The sequence below is a fragment of the Vicugna pacos genome, chromosome 9 (assembly GCF_048564905.1).
Source record: "Vicugna pacos chromosome 9, VicPac4, whole genome shotgun sequence".
Lineage (NCBI taxonomy): Eukaryota > Metazoa > Chordata > Mammalia > Artiodactyla > Camelidae > Vicugna > Vicugna pacos.
The window spans coordinates 6,721,513-6,733,784 of NC_132995.1; the positions used below are offsets into that span (position 1 = coordinate 6,721,513).

At 53.3% G+C, this 12,272-nt stretch overlaps 2 protein-coding genes across 6 annotated transcripts; one reads left to right on the forward strand and one right to left on the reverse strand.

The window, feature by feature from the left end:
* The first annotated feature begins 279 nt into the window (after positions 1-279).
* On the forward strand, positions 280-7,670 carry TULP2 (TUB like protein 2). Of its 5 annotated transcripts, none has more exons than XM_072966679.1 (13): positions 280-534; positions 816-865; positions 1,275-1,326; positions 1,753-1,879; positions 2,608-2,745; positions 2,980-3,096; positions 3,912-4,040; positions 4,701-5,008; positions 5,900-6,012; positions 6,538-6,652; positions 6,738-6,836; positions 7,066-7,237; positions 7,514-7,670. In XM_072966679.1, exons 2-13 carry the CDS (start codon positions 837-839, stop codon positions 7,645-7,647), a joined length of 1,533 nt encoding a protein of 510 aa, XP_072822780.1. In that variant the 5' UTR covers positions 280-534; positions 816-836; the 3' UTR covers positions 7,648-7,670. The 5 variants fall into 5 exon arrangements, with proteins under 5 accessions (XP_072822780.1, XP_072822778.1, XP_072822779.1 ...); XM_072966677.1 differs by having other exon boundaries at positions 816-848; XM_072966678.1 differs by having other exon boundaries at positions 816-848; positions 3,912-4,033; positions 4,697-5,008.
* A 1,081-nt stretch (positions 7,671-8,751) lies between these two features.
* PPP1R15A (protein phosphatase 1 regulatory subunit 15A) lies at positions 8,752-12,019 on the reverse strand. Its single transcript, XM_015242903.3, has 3 exons — positions 11,773-12,019; positions 9,543-11,042; positions 8,752-9,169 (listed from the first exon to the last, which is right to left on the reverse strand). Exons 2-3 carry the CDS (start codon positions 11,031-11,033, stop codon positions 8,828-8,830), a joined length of 1,833 nt encoding a protein of 610 aa, XP_015098389.1. The 5' UTR covers positions 11,034-11,042; positions 11,773-12,019; the 3' UTR covers positions 8,752-8,827.
* Positions 12,020-12,272: the final 253 nt, after the last annotated feature.

The following is a 12,272-nucleotide window of genomic DNA, read 5'->3' on the forward strand; positions in this document are numbered from 1 at the left end:
AAAGAGAACTACAACTCCCTCCGGAACAGGGGAAAATGAGTCAACTTCCGCGGGCATATTGGCCCCTTCACCTCATGGGAGTTGTAGTTTTCCCATTTATTTTCTCCGCAAGAGGTGACTGTGAATTACAGATCGGTAGCAGTTGGCACAGGTCACCTTTTAAGTCTCTCATATGAGACAGAGCCTGAGATGCAGCCTCTCTTAGGTCCCTTTAAGGAACACCCACATCCTCTTCCAATTCAGAACCCCTGGAGCAGGGTTACCTGGCTGCAGCAGAGGCCAGGGGTCATTGCTTTGTTGGAAGTGGAGCATGGGAGGCCAGGAGGCAGGTCCCAGGGGGAATCCCCCCTCCCTTTGAGCCCTCTTATTTTTCTCTGCTTATTTCCCAGAAACTCAGAAATTAGGTCCCCAGCTCCCAAAGAGAGGGTCAGGTATGTTTAGAAATTGGCCAGAGAGGCAAGACACTGAGGTGTGAATGTGAAAAGCCTCTCCAGGCACCAAAGGAGGAGAGGGAGTCTCCAGGATCCCAGGCAGGTGGGTGCTTGGGGTCTCAGGTCTCTAGAGGTGGGGTGTTTGGGGTCAAAAGTCCTGTGTTCCCATGCCTGGGTTTAGGAGAGTTAGGTATTTGGGGAGAAGAGAACTCCTCATAGTGATAAAAGCTAGAAACAGACTGCTGGGTCCGTAACAAGTGTAGGTGCTGGAATTTGGGCTGTATAGGTCCAGGAGAAAATCTTAAAGTTTAAGATCAGGTGTTGGAGGGCAGAGTCCATTGGGATGTTGGGTCTGAGTCCTGACTCCTCTTTTTGCTTCTCTAGAATGTCTCAGGAGAATGACATATGGAAGAAAGAGTGAGTGGGGAAATAAGGTGGGCAGGAGTGGAAATCAGGTGCAGGGGGGAGTTCTCAAAGTTTCATTATGCCCACACCCATTCAGCTCTGGTCCTTGCAGGAAGGGGCTGGGGGCCTGGACTTCCGGGTCCTACCTAAAGAGAAGGAGCTGTAGATGGAGACCCTTGGGTCTGAAAGAGGAGAGGCTGGGGGCTTTGAGTCCTGAGACAGGAGGGGCCTTGGGATCTCTGACTTCTGGATTCTAGACAGACAAAGTGCTGGGAGAAAAAGCTTCAGAACTGGTGGAGCAGGCTGAAGTTCTGCCCCTTCTGTGACTTCACAAGTGCTCAGAACCCTAAGTTGAGCAGAGGGAATGAGGAGAGGGAGGGGCTCTTGGGCAACAAGGGTGACCCGCTTGCTGTCACTATGAGCCTGCACCTCTCTCAGGGCCCTGGGGGATGAGCTTGCCACCATGAGGCTACAGAAGCTGGAACAGCAGGTACTATGCCCAGGAATCCTGCCAACCCCACCCCCTCTTCCATCTTCCATACCTCCCCAAAAGTCCCATCCCCAGGTCTTGTTCTGAAACTCCTGGCCCTCATTTGCTCTCCAGAGCCTCACGTTTTGCAACTGGGAAATGAGAAAATAGGAATTCAGGACCTTAATAAGCAAACCTTGGTGCTGAGACTCCAAAATTTCTAAGGAACAAGGGTTCTGGAGAGCAGGACTCCTAGGTCCTGGGGGAGGAGGGGACAGGGTGCCAGGACTCCTGGATCGAAGGAAGGAGTTGCTCAGGGATTGAAGGCCTCAACTCTTGGAACTCTCCCACCGACGCAGGCCTCCCCTTGGCCCAGGCCCTCTTTCACCCATCCCTGTCTTCCTGTCGGGTTCCTGGCCGCCATACACCCTTTTCCCGCTCCCGCAGCGGCGGCTGTTTGAGAAGAAGCAGCGACGGAAGCGCCAAGAGGCCCTCATGGTTCGGGCCAATCTGGATTCTTTCCTGTGGCCCCGGCGACCATGGTGGCGGGAGAAACGCCTCTCGGGAGACAGGGGTGAGGAATAGTCCAGGAGCATAGGCCTGTGGAGGAGGCAGGGTCTGTGGGAGTGTGGGGGCGGGGTCTAAAGGACTTTAATGGGCGGGCCTGGCGGAGCCCTGGGGCGGGGACTTGGTAGAGCACGGGGGCGGGGCCTGACAACCCTTGGGCGGGGCTCAGGAGAGCCTCTGTGCAGAGCTTGTTGGGGCCCAGGGACAGGACCTGTGAGACTTTGGGGCAGGGCCTTGAAGAGCGCAGGTGCAGGTTATGGTGCAACTAGAGGTGGGGCCCGAAAGAATCCTGTAATTAGCTTTGTTAGAGCTCTGGGGCGGAGCCTGGGAGAGCCGGGGACCTCCCAGAGAGGGCGGGGTTGGTGGGGGAGGTCTAAGGAGTCCTGGGGCGGGCCTGGTAGGACTAGGGGCGTGGCCTGGAAAAGCCGGAATGCAGTTTGGAAGTCCCTGACGGCTGAAGTTGGTGAAGTGCTAGGGGCTGGGCCTGGGTGATTTAGAGCCGAGGTACTGGAGAGACTGAGAGCGCGGCGTGGGGCTATTTGCACACGGAACCGCCGACTGATTAGCGGTAGGCTTGTGCTTGTTTGAACCTTAGGATGGAATTTGGGTTCTCAGTGGGTCTCGGGGATTTGGGTCGTCAGTCAATCAAGGGCAATGTCTGGGAGCCCAGTGAGGAGGCGGATCTTCTCAGAGGACCAGAATTTGTACATCCTGATAATGGGCACCTTCTCCCAGGCCCCGGGAACCCTTTTCTTCAGGAGAACGTGCCAGAGGCACATCTGCGCCCTGTTACCCACAGTGTCCTGGGCACTGTGAGCTGCTGTGGAGATGGCAGTGGCGAGTGTGGCCCACTGGTATCGCTGACAGAGGCAGGTAATCTCAAATCCTTGGGCAGCCTATACCCTAGAATTCCACTCCCACTAGTACCCAGGAGTCTGGACCTTAATCTTTGTTCTCCGAAGGATCCCCGCGAACCCCGTTATCCCTCCCACCACAGAGTCCGGGTCCTGAACTTTCTCCTTCTCCAACACCCAAGAATCTGAATCTTTCCCTCCCCAGTCATCAGAAATCCCAATCTCTAGTCCCCCTCCCTATCCTGACTACCAGACAGTTCCGATCCGGAGTTGGAGGAAGTCTCTGTGGAGGATGTTCTCGCCTCTTCACCTCCTTATGAAGAGCCTCCGGGGACTCGACGCAGGGGTTGGCCAGCCCGCCAACGACCTGGTAATTTTGGGGACCTCGGGTGAAATCTGGCCCTCTGGTCCACGTGGCAAATCCTTCCCTCCTCACTTTTGTAACAGCTTTGCTGAGATATATTTTAAATAATATACAATGCACTCATTTAAAGTTAACAATTCTGTGGTTTTTAGTGTATTTACCAAGGTGTGCAGCCATCACAATGAATTTTAGAACATTATCATCACCCCCTAAAGAAAACCCTGAATCTTTTATCAGTACCTGCCTCCCCATTTCTCCCAGACCTAAGTAACCAGTAATCTAATTTCAGTCTCTTGATTTGCCTATTCTGGACATTTCATACATAGGTTAATACAGTATATGACCTTTTGTGATTGGTTTCTTTTGCCTAGTATGTTTTCAAGGTTCATCTATGTTGTAGCACTATCAGTACTTCATTCCTTTTTATTTCATAGTAATATTCCATTGTAGTGACATTTCCTTTTATTCTCATGACATGACCAATGATTTCAATAACAGGACTCTGGGTTATCACCCCAAACTCTGCTCACCATCCCATTTTAGTTCCCCAGTCTCTCCAATGCTCTCTCTAGGACAAGGGAAAGGGAGGATTCTAACCTCTCCTTGTCCTTAGATCCAGAATAGAGACTTTTCAGCTTGTATAGACCCCTGAGCACAAGGAGAGGGAGGAGCATCTGGCAAGTGAGGCTGATGAGAAATAAATAAGGGTCAGAAACCCAGGAGTTCTGGCCTTTTCCAACTAGTATTGGTGACCTTGTCCCAAACTCCTGGGACCCAGGTGTCCTGAGCTCAGTCTTCTTAGGGCTTCTTCCACCTCTTAGGGGGCAGTGCTGAGGATGAGAGTGAATTCCAGGATGTTGGAGATGAATACGAGGTGCCTAGTCCGAGACCAAACCCTGGAATGGATGGTGATGGGGGCCATGGAGACTTGGCCTCCAACAAGGTGGGAGGTGGCACAGCCAGTAAGAATATAGGTGGAGGAGGGCTAGTCTCGGACTCTGGCGGGGTGAGGGGCGGCTAAAATTCTGAAGTCCAATCAAGGTCCTTTTTTACTGGTGGGTGGAACCTGTTATGTTTGCGCTAGCAGAGGCTCTATGATGCACCATTTAGTAAGTCAATCTAGAGGATCTGAATTGATGTTAGCATAGACATGAAAACCCAGCCCACTGAAAGGCAGTGAGCTTTGGAGAGGGTGAAACAGTGAAAGGAAAGGGCCAGCTGGCACTCACCTCGGCATGGATGAAAGTGCGATAGTTTCAGTTGAGTAGATCTGGGCGGTATTATGTATTATCTAGCCCAATGAACACTGACATTAGCGGAATGGGCAGTACTTTGAACGGGATTCTCCAATAGGTAGATGGAGTGGGTGTAGTTGCAGAGGGAGGCTAAAGGTACTGGCCAGTAAACAGATGATGAGAACTTGGCTGGGTGGGCCCATTACACGTAGTGGCCAATCAGCAGGCGGCAGAGATGTTTGACCAATAGGTAGAAAACTTGGCTGAGAGAGGGTGTAACTCTTGAGCTGGGATGGCCAATCACTAGTTGGTAAGTTGGGTGAAGGGCAGGTCTCGGCTGTCCCTCAACTTGAATTTGGCACGTGGGCTAGGGAGAAGACCTGGAAGAGCAGAATGAGGAGTCGGAGTCTACTGTGAGGAACTCCCCAGGGGCGGCCGGCGAGGAGGTGTCCGAAGCCTCGGAAGGCACGGGCAGCACGGGCAGCAGCGATGCCGGGAGCTCGCCCCGCTGGCCTCCCCGCGCCCCAGGCCCTTGGCCGGGCAAGAACATGGAAGCGTATGTGCTGAGGCCTGCGCGGTGCGGTTGCACGGTGCAGTGTTGCATCAGGCGTGACAAGCGCGGCGTAGACAAGGGCATGTTCCCTTGCTACTATCTCTACCTGGAGGTGCCCGACGGCCAGAAGGTACGGTCTGGCAGCCTTGCAAGCACGCCTCAATTCCCAGGGGCAAGTCCAGCTCCTTTCTGAGCGAGGTCAAGACTTTCGCAATTCCCGAACTTGGTCGCCATTGAACTAGGACCAGTCAGCTCCAATACCAAGCCCTGCCCTTCAGAGAACTAGTCTCCTCTCCTTTCCTATGGCCCTCCCTATCCCATAATCAAGCCCTGTCCACCCTTCAGGTGGGCCAGTCTTTATCAAAGCCAGGCCACAGGGTCCCAAACCCCACCCATTACAGGCCTCTTGAGGTATTGGCCCCATCTTTGTTGGGCAAAGTCTGGTCCCTCACCGAGACTTCTGTGCTAATCAAGCCCCATCCAGTCCTAGGATAAACCCTGCCTCTCAGGAACCAAGCCTCTCACCTCTTAGATTTCCCTTCTGGAGCCGAGTTTAGCTCCTCTTAGTCTGGCCACTCCCTTCCCGGGTGTGGCCGTCTCTCCTCAAGGTACTTCTCTCTCCCAGAAGAGGCTTTTTCCCTACTCAGTGCCAGACCTGCTTTTCCCTGTTGAACGCCTACCGAAGTCCTGCTGCAAACTTCCAAGAGAGGCTCTTCCCTATTCTTCAAAGCCTGGCCCTGCCTGCCAGTCAGGCTCATCCCTGCCTGGGCTCAGCCCCAACCCTGGACCCAATGGTGTAAGGAATGAAGGGGAGATATTAAGATGTGAAATGAAGCTCCCTATTCAGGACTCAGCTGATGACTTCCTTCAGTGAGAACCACATCTCCCAGCAAGCCTTGGGACACATTCCTCCATTACCCTTTCCTCTGTCTTGGGGACAGTGTGTTTCCTTGTCTTTGGGCCCCTAGCCCTAGCCAGATACCAAAAATCGATTCTAATAGGCTATTTCTTACATCCACAGTACTTCCTTTTGGCTGCGCGCAAGAGAAAAAGAAGCAAAACCTCTAGTTATCTCATCTCCCTGGACCCCACAGACATATCTCGGGAGGGAGACAATTTTGTGGGTAAAGTCAGGTGGGCAGAGTCCTGATGTGCGAGAAACAGGTAGCAGGGGGCCTGGGGGAAGAAAGGGACAATTGAACTACACTTCCCATCAGGCCATCAGGTAGAAGTTCCATCTGCTCTAGGATCTTTTCTCTTAGGGCTGATGGGTTTTGTAGTTCTTCAAGTTGTAAGCCCAGGGTGGTTGGCAACGAAAGAACTGAAGGCTTTGGAGCAAAGGCTGACATTTAAGGCATTTGACTTCTTGAGAGGCAAGGGGCTGGGACTCCTAAGCACTGGGGGAGAAGAGGGTTGGGATATATGAGTTCTTTAGTTTTAGAGGGAAGAGCATTCCTTAGAGCCGAAGTAGGAGGCTAAACTCATGGCTTACCAAAGAATGGGAGAGGGCAGAGACTGATTACATGGGACACAGAACATGAATCTTATGTAGAGGATTGATGGGAAGAGTTGATGAGATGAGATGGGAAAGCTGTTAATGTTAACAGCAAAACAGTAATAATTATTATTTTTATGCTGATCACTCCCCTCTTGGAGTAGATCTAATGTCTTGGGCACGAAGTTCTCCATCTTCGACAATGGGGTGAATCCTGAAAAGAAGAATTTCTTCCCAGAGACTACTCGGATCAGGAAGGAGCTGGGGGCTGTGTGTTATGTGAGTGCTCGGGAGACGAAAGAGAATAGAACAGGACGGTGGGGAGGGAGAAAGACACAGGCCAAATGGAGCATGCTACCCCCAGGAGACCAACGTCTTGGGATTCCGAGGGCCTCGGAAAATGACTGTAATCATTCCAGGAATTGACGCCCAAAACCAGAGAATTAGCGTCCAGCCACAAAATGTGAGTCCTGCAAGGTTGAGAATTTCTGGGTCAATGGGAGAGGAGGGGCTGGGGGATAGGTCATAATTCCTACGAGGGAGAAGGCCGATAGGTTGCATAAGGTCACGTGAAAAGCTGGGAGGACTTCGTCAGACTTACGTGAGGACAGATTAGGGACTCAAAATTCTGCGTCCGGAGGTAGAAAGCTGGTTGGTGGTAGGTTAACCATGCCCCCTACTTTACCCTCTAGGAACAGGAGTCGCTACTGAGTCGCCTCCAACGGGGGGCCACCCAGGGGCTGGCCCTGCTGCAAAATAAAGCCCCATCGTGGAGCGACGACAGCGGCACCTATGTGCTCGATTTTCATGGTCGCGTCACCCGGGCCTCAGTCAAGAACTTCCAGATCGTGCATCCGGATGACCGTGAGCTTCTAGGAACCGGTTTACCTGGGAAAGGAGGGGGGAGGCATAAGCGGACGAGAACTACTTCTCCCATGAGCACCTCAGCGTTTTTCTAGGCAGGGCGGACGCCACGCTATTGCAAACCTATTGGGAAGTGTAGTTTGCATGGCCCTCAGAGGGATTCTGGGCATAGAAAAGGGCACCGCACAGCCTCTCGGGAGTCGTAGTTCTCCCGGCTCAGAGGCCTGCAGCAGGGAAATGAGACACGCGAGGCTTAGTTCCTGACTTCCTCCTCAGCGAACTACGTGGTGCTCCAGTTCGGCCGCGTAGCCCCAGACGCGTTCACCATGGACTTCTGCTTCCCACTCTGCCCTCTCCAAGCCTTCGCCATCTGCTTGTCCATTTTCAATGGGAAGCTGGCGTGTGAGTAATTCAATGAAATATTCCGATCAGCTTCTGTGCCTGCTCATTTGGACAAAGGGCCCCAACATGCCTTCTTCTGCACCAGTTTACTAATAACCCATACTTATTAGCCACCGCCTGGGTGCCTAGTACTATGCTCTAGGGAGTGGGCTGTTTAGCAGCGCTTGCTTTCTGAAATCACAGGCCGATCATGGGAGATGGGCCTTAAACAACAAAAAATCAGAATGCTCGTCTGCTATAAAGGAGGAAAGCACATGGAGGCACAAACTGGCTGGGTCGAACATCTCTAAAAAAATGACTTTCAGACTGTATCTGAAGAATCTCAAGGAACTAGCTGAACCAGAGGGTTCAAGGATAGGAACATCAGGCAGTAGCTATAGCTCCTACAAAGGTCTTAAGGTGGAAGGGGGCTTGGTCGGTTTGGGAATGAAATGATAGTGTAGAGGAACTTGGGGAAACCAGTGCGGAGGGGGAGGGTATGAGGCTGGACGGTGCAGGACATTTGGGCCACTCTTGTTTGAACTGCTGAGAATAGTTCCAAGCTGGAGAGGTAAAGTAGGGTGAGTAAGTAAAGGACATGCCTGCACGTGAGAGAATAATTACAATGCTAGCTAACACTTACATAACATTTGTTATTTGAAGCATTGTTTTAAATATGAACTCCTTTGGGCTGTTCAATCTCATAAGGTATGTGCGATTGTTAGCCATGTGTTGTAGGTAAGGAAATAGGGCTTATAAATGTGAAACGGGGCAGCTGAAAGCCTTGAGGAACTCACTACACCTGCCAGTAGGAGGAGTCTTTACATTCCAGGAGGCACGGAAATCTGGAGCTTAACACTTTCTGAGGGATTAGTGAGTCCAGCTGCCAGCCCCCTTGGGGAGATAACCATCCCAAGTTTAACAAAAATTTAGGCAGAAGCAAAAGAAAAACTGCTAAACCCACCAGCCCTTAGTTCAATAGAAGCTTCACAATGAAAAAAAGGCAAATCCAAGAGATGATGGGGAATGTAGTTTATCCTCTATTGAGGCACTCGCCTTTTGCTGTTCTTCCCAACTGTCTTGGGGACCCAGGAATAGTGGATGTTGTCAGTTCAGACACACAGAGACACTGCTCACGACAAGACTTTATTCCTATATAAACCAACACTTAAAAAAATAAATAGTTAATAACATGAAAACTACATCATCTTAGCCACGCCTCCCACTGAGGTCCAGGCAAGGAGACATATGAAGGAGGGGAGAGGCTGTAGCATGGCTCAAGGGCGTGGCCTGGATGGGGGACATTGGTAAGGTCTGGGTAGGGGCAGGTATGGTGGCCACAGAAGTAGAAAGGTTCTTGAGGCGTGCCCAGGCCCTGGCTCGGGCATCAGGGGTGAGGTAGGGGCCCAGCTCCTCTTGGGCCCTGGCAATGCGTCTGGCGAAGCGACTGCGATCCCGGGCGAACTGCTCCCAGGGGCCTCGGCGGGCGGCCCGGGCTGGTCCCGCCCAGACAGCCAGGAGATGGACGGAGACCTTCTCAGAGAAGCGCACCTGGAGATGGACCAGCACAGAGATAGACACAAGATACAAACGGCCACAGATGGGAGGTGGGTAGAGAGAGAGAACCAAACAAAAATTAGTTGCATAACAATGATTGTTATCTGGCTAGTCATTCGCCAAGCCACCTGAAGGTGGAGGTGGTTCCCTGGGGTTGACCTGAGCTGCAACTGCTTCCTCCTCCCACAGGGGCCCAGCCTCTTGCAAAGGATTGCATTACAGTGAACACAGCCCTCCCAGCGCAACCCTCTGCAACATAGGGGACCCAGAAGTTAGGGCCTCCAGCCCTTCTGGCCCCAAGCCCAGGAGTTTCGGCTTCCAGCCCTCTCCTCCCTAACACTCAAGAATCTAAGCTCTCAGCACCCACCTTTCTGGTCTTTAGGAGAGGCTCAGGGTCCTGATGCCTGACGGGGGTTTCTTCAAACTTGAGCCGCCTCTGCAGTCGGAGGGGCAACCGAGAAGGAGCCCAGGGAGGTGGCGGTTTCTCTCCAGGTAAATAGATGTCCACGCGGAAGGGGCAGGACTCGGCCTCTTTCCACTCCTCAGCAGTTTCCTCTCCAGGCCGACAGATCCGGCCCCTGAGGAGGGCACTCTGGGCCTGAAGGGAGGGACTTGCTCCCGACTCAGCTGCTTCTGACTCATCATCTTCATCCTCATTCTCATCCTCATCATCTTCCTCCTCCTCTGAGTCCTCTCCTGGTCGATAGACCCAGGCCTTTAGGAAGGTACTGGTGGGGGGGATGGAAGAAGGACCCTCAGCTTCTCCCTCCTCTTCAGCTGCTCCTGAATCACTGTCCTCCTCCTTGTTGTCCTCTTTGTTATCCTTGTCCTCCGTGTCCTCTCCTGGTCGATAGACCCAGGCCCTCAGGAAGGCACTGGTGCGTGGGATGCAAGAGAGACCCTCAGCTGCCCACAAAGCACTGTCCTCATCCTCCTCTTCATCTTCCTCTGTGATCTCACTGGATTGATGCTGCCAAGTCCTGAGCAGGGGCCTCTGGGCTAGAACTGAGTGTGGCTCTGGGTCAGCTGCTCTGGTCTCAGCCTTGTTGTCCGCCTCCTCCTCAGGCTCCTCCCCTGAACAACCTTCCCAGGCCCTGGGGTGGGAGCCTACAGATGAGGGGGCAGTAGAGGTCTTCGTGGCTGCTTTATCCTCTGTTCTTTCTTCCACTGTGGCTTCATCCCCTTCCTCCACTGGAAGGCAGCACACCCAAGCTCTGGGCGTGGATCCTGGAGCTAAGGGGGACGTAGATGTTCTCGGAGCTTCTTTATTTACAGCTCCACCCCCCTCCTCCTCTAACTCCGAGCCTGGACAGTACTCCCAGCCTGATAGGAGAAAAGGGAACATGATCTCTTCTTTATCTTTAGTAACTCCTCCTTCCTCAGATTTCTCCTCCCCAGGAGGGTCCTGCAGGGATCTTATCCGAAGGCTGGAGGCCAGGGGAGCAGGCTGGCCCTCTATAAATTCACTTCCCAGCTTGCTAGGGACTCTGGTTGCTTCTTCTCTGCCATTCTCTTCATCATCATCACCTGAAAGTCTCCAGGCTTCGAGAAGAGAACACTTGGCTTTCAGGTCAGGGCAGGCCCCCCACGATGCTGCTCCATCACTCTCAGCTGCTCCGCTGTCTCCAGTCTCCCCTGGAGGGCACCTGCTCCAGGGAGCGTGGTGGGTGGTCAGAGAAGCCTTAGCCTCTCCCTGATCTGCTCCTGTTACTGGTGCTGCCAGCCAGGGCTCTGGAGGTCCTGGGCTTCTCAGACGGCTCCAGGCCCGGCTGAGGAGGCCCATCAGTGGGGACAGGAGGAAGAAGGGGTGGGTATCCTTCCAGGGGGCAGACTGATGGGGCACTTGGCCTGGGGCCATCTGTCTGGGCTGGGAGAAAGGGAGAAACAAAAGGAATAAAGATTAGAAGCCATTTAGGATATCACATCAGAGGATGAAAGACTCTGAGGATGAATGACTCTGAGTCATAGCAACGGAAATAGTAACACAAATAGCAACAGGAGAGAGGGCGTCCCTGCCCCAAATTCCTTTCGGATCCCAGCCACTCCCATCTTGTTCCTTTGTTTCCTGCCTCATCTCTGAATACCCAGGAATCTAGGTCCCCCTTCTCTCCTTGCTTAGCCCCAAAGCCCCCAGCCCCATCTCCTCTCAGACTTCTAGTCCCAAGAAGCAAGAAGACAAGTCTTCTACTTGCTTTCCTTGGGGACAGTCCTTAGTCCCTGCTTCTCATCCTCCTGAGGATTGACAAATCAGGCCCCCATCACCCGCCTCCCTCGGAGACACAAAAGTTCCGATTCCTAGATTGCTCCTTCATTTGGGACCCGAGAGTCTGGCTCCCAGACTACTCTGTCCGGCTCAGGACTCCAAGCTCCTAATTCCCTCTCCTTCCTAAATCCGATCCCTGAGGTCCGTCCTCGTCCCACCCCTCCAAACACAGGCGTTCAGGTTCCCAGGCCCTCCGTAGGACCCAGGAGTCCAGGCCCCGAGCCCTTCTATCTCGGAACCCAAAGGTTTGAGCTCCTTTCTCATTAGTGACCAAGAGTCTGATCTCCAGCTCCCAAACCCCTGGGGACTTAGGCGTTCCAACGCCGCCACTCACCGGCTGGGTACTATGCGTCACCCTGGGGGCAGGAGTACCGGCTGGGGCTGCCACACGCGATCGCAGGTCCAGAAGGTTCGGGAGGCCAGCGTGTTCATCTCGCCCTCCGGCGCCTGGCTCGGGGACTCAAGTTGTTACCGGCTGCTGCAAGCGCTGTCGCGACAAACAGGCGCAGAGTCGTGCAGGGAGACAAACACAAACAAACCTGTAAGAACCGGATCAAGTCAACGCTGACGCCGCCTGCACGGCTTTTATAGGCCAGCGCAGCCGGACGTGCTGACGTGACGCGGGAGGTTTGGAAACGTAGACGTGAGAGACGGAACAGAAAATAAGGTTGGACTTCTCGCGGAGATTCCGGGCTTTGTGATGTCACGACGGCGTTTCCGAATGTGGCCACGCCCCGAAGCAAGCGAGCTGTCAATCAAACTCGTGAACCAATTGAACAGTGAGGGAGCTGGCTCCACCCCTGCTCCAGGCAAATGCCCTTTCCCCTTAATCTA

Coding starts and splice junctions, on each gene's coding strand:
- TULP2 (XM_072966677.1), top strand. CDS start 817: ATGTCTCAGGAGAATGACATATGGAAGAAAGA. Junction 4,041..4,700: donor GGCCTCCAACAAGGTGGGAG/GTGGCACAGCCA, acceptor TGGGCTAGGGAG/AAGACCTGGAAGAGCAGAAT. Junction 6,653..6,737: donor AGCTGGGGGCTGTGTGTTAT/GTGAGTGCTCGG, acceptor TGCTACCCCCAG/GAGACCAACGTCTTGGGATT.
- PPP1R15A (XM_015242903.3), bottom strand. CDS start 11,033: ATGGCCCCAGGCCAAGTGCCCCATCAGTCTGCCCCCTGGAAGGATACC. Junction 9,170..9,542: donor CTCTCCTAAAGACCAGAAAG/GTGGGTGCTGAG, acceptor GTCCATCTCCAG/GTGCGCTTCTCTGAGAAGGT.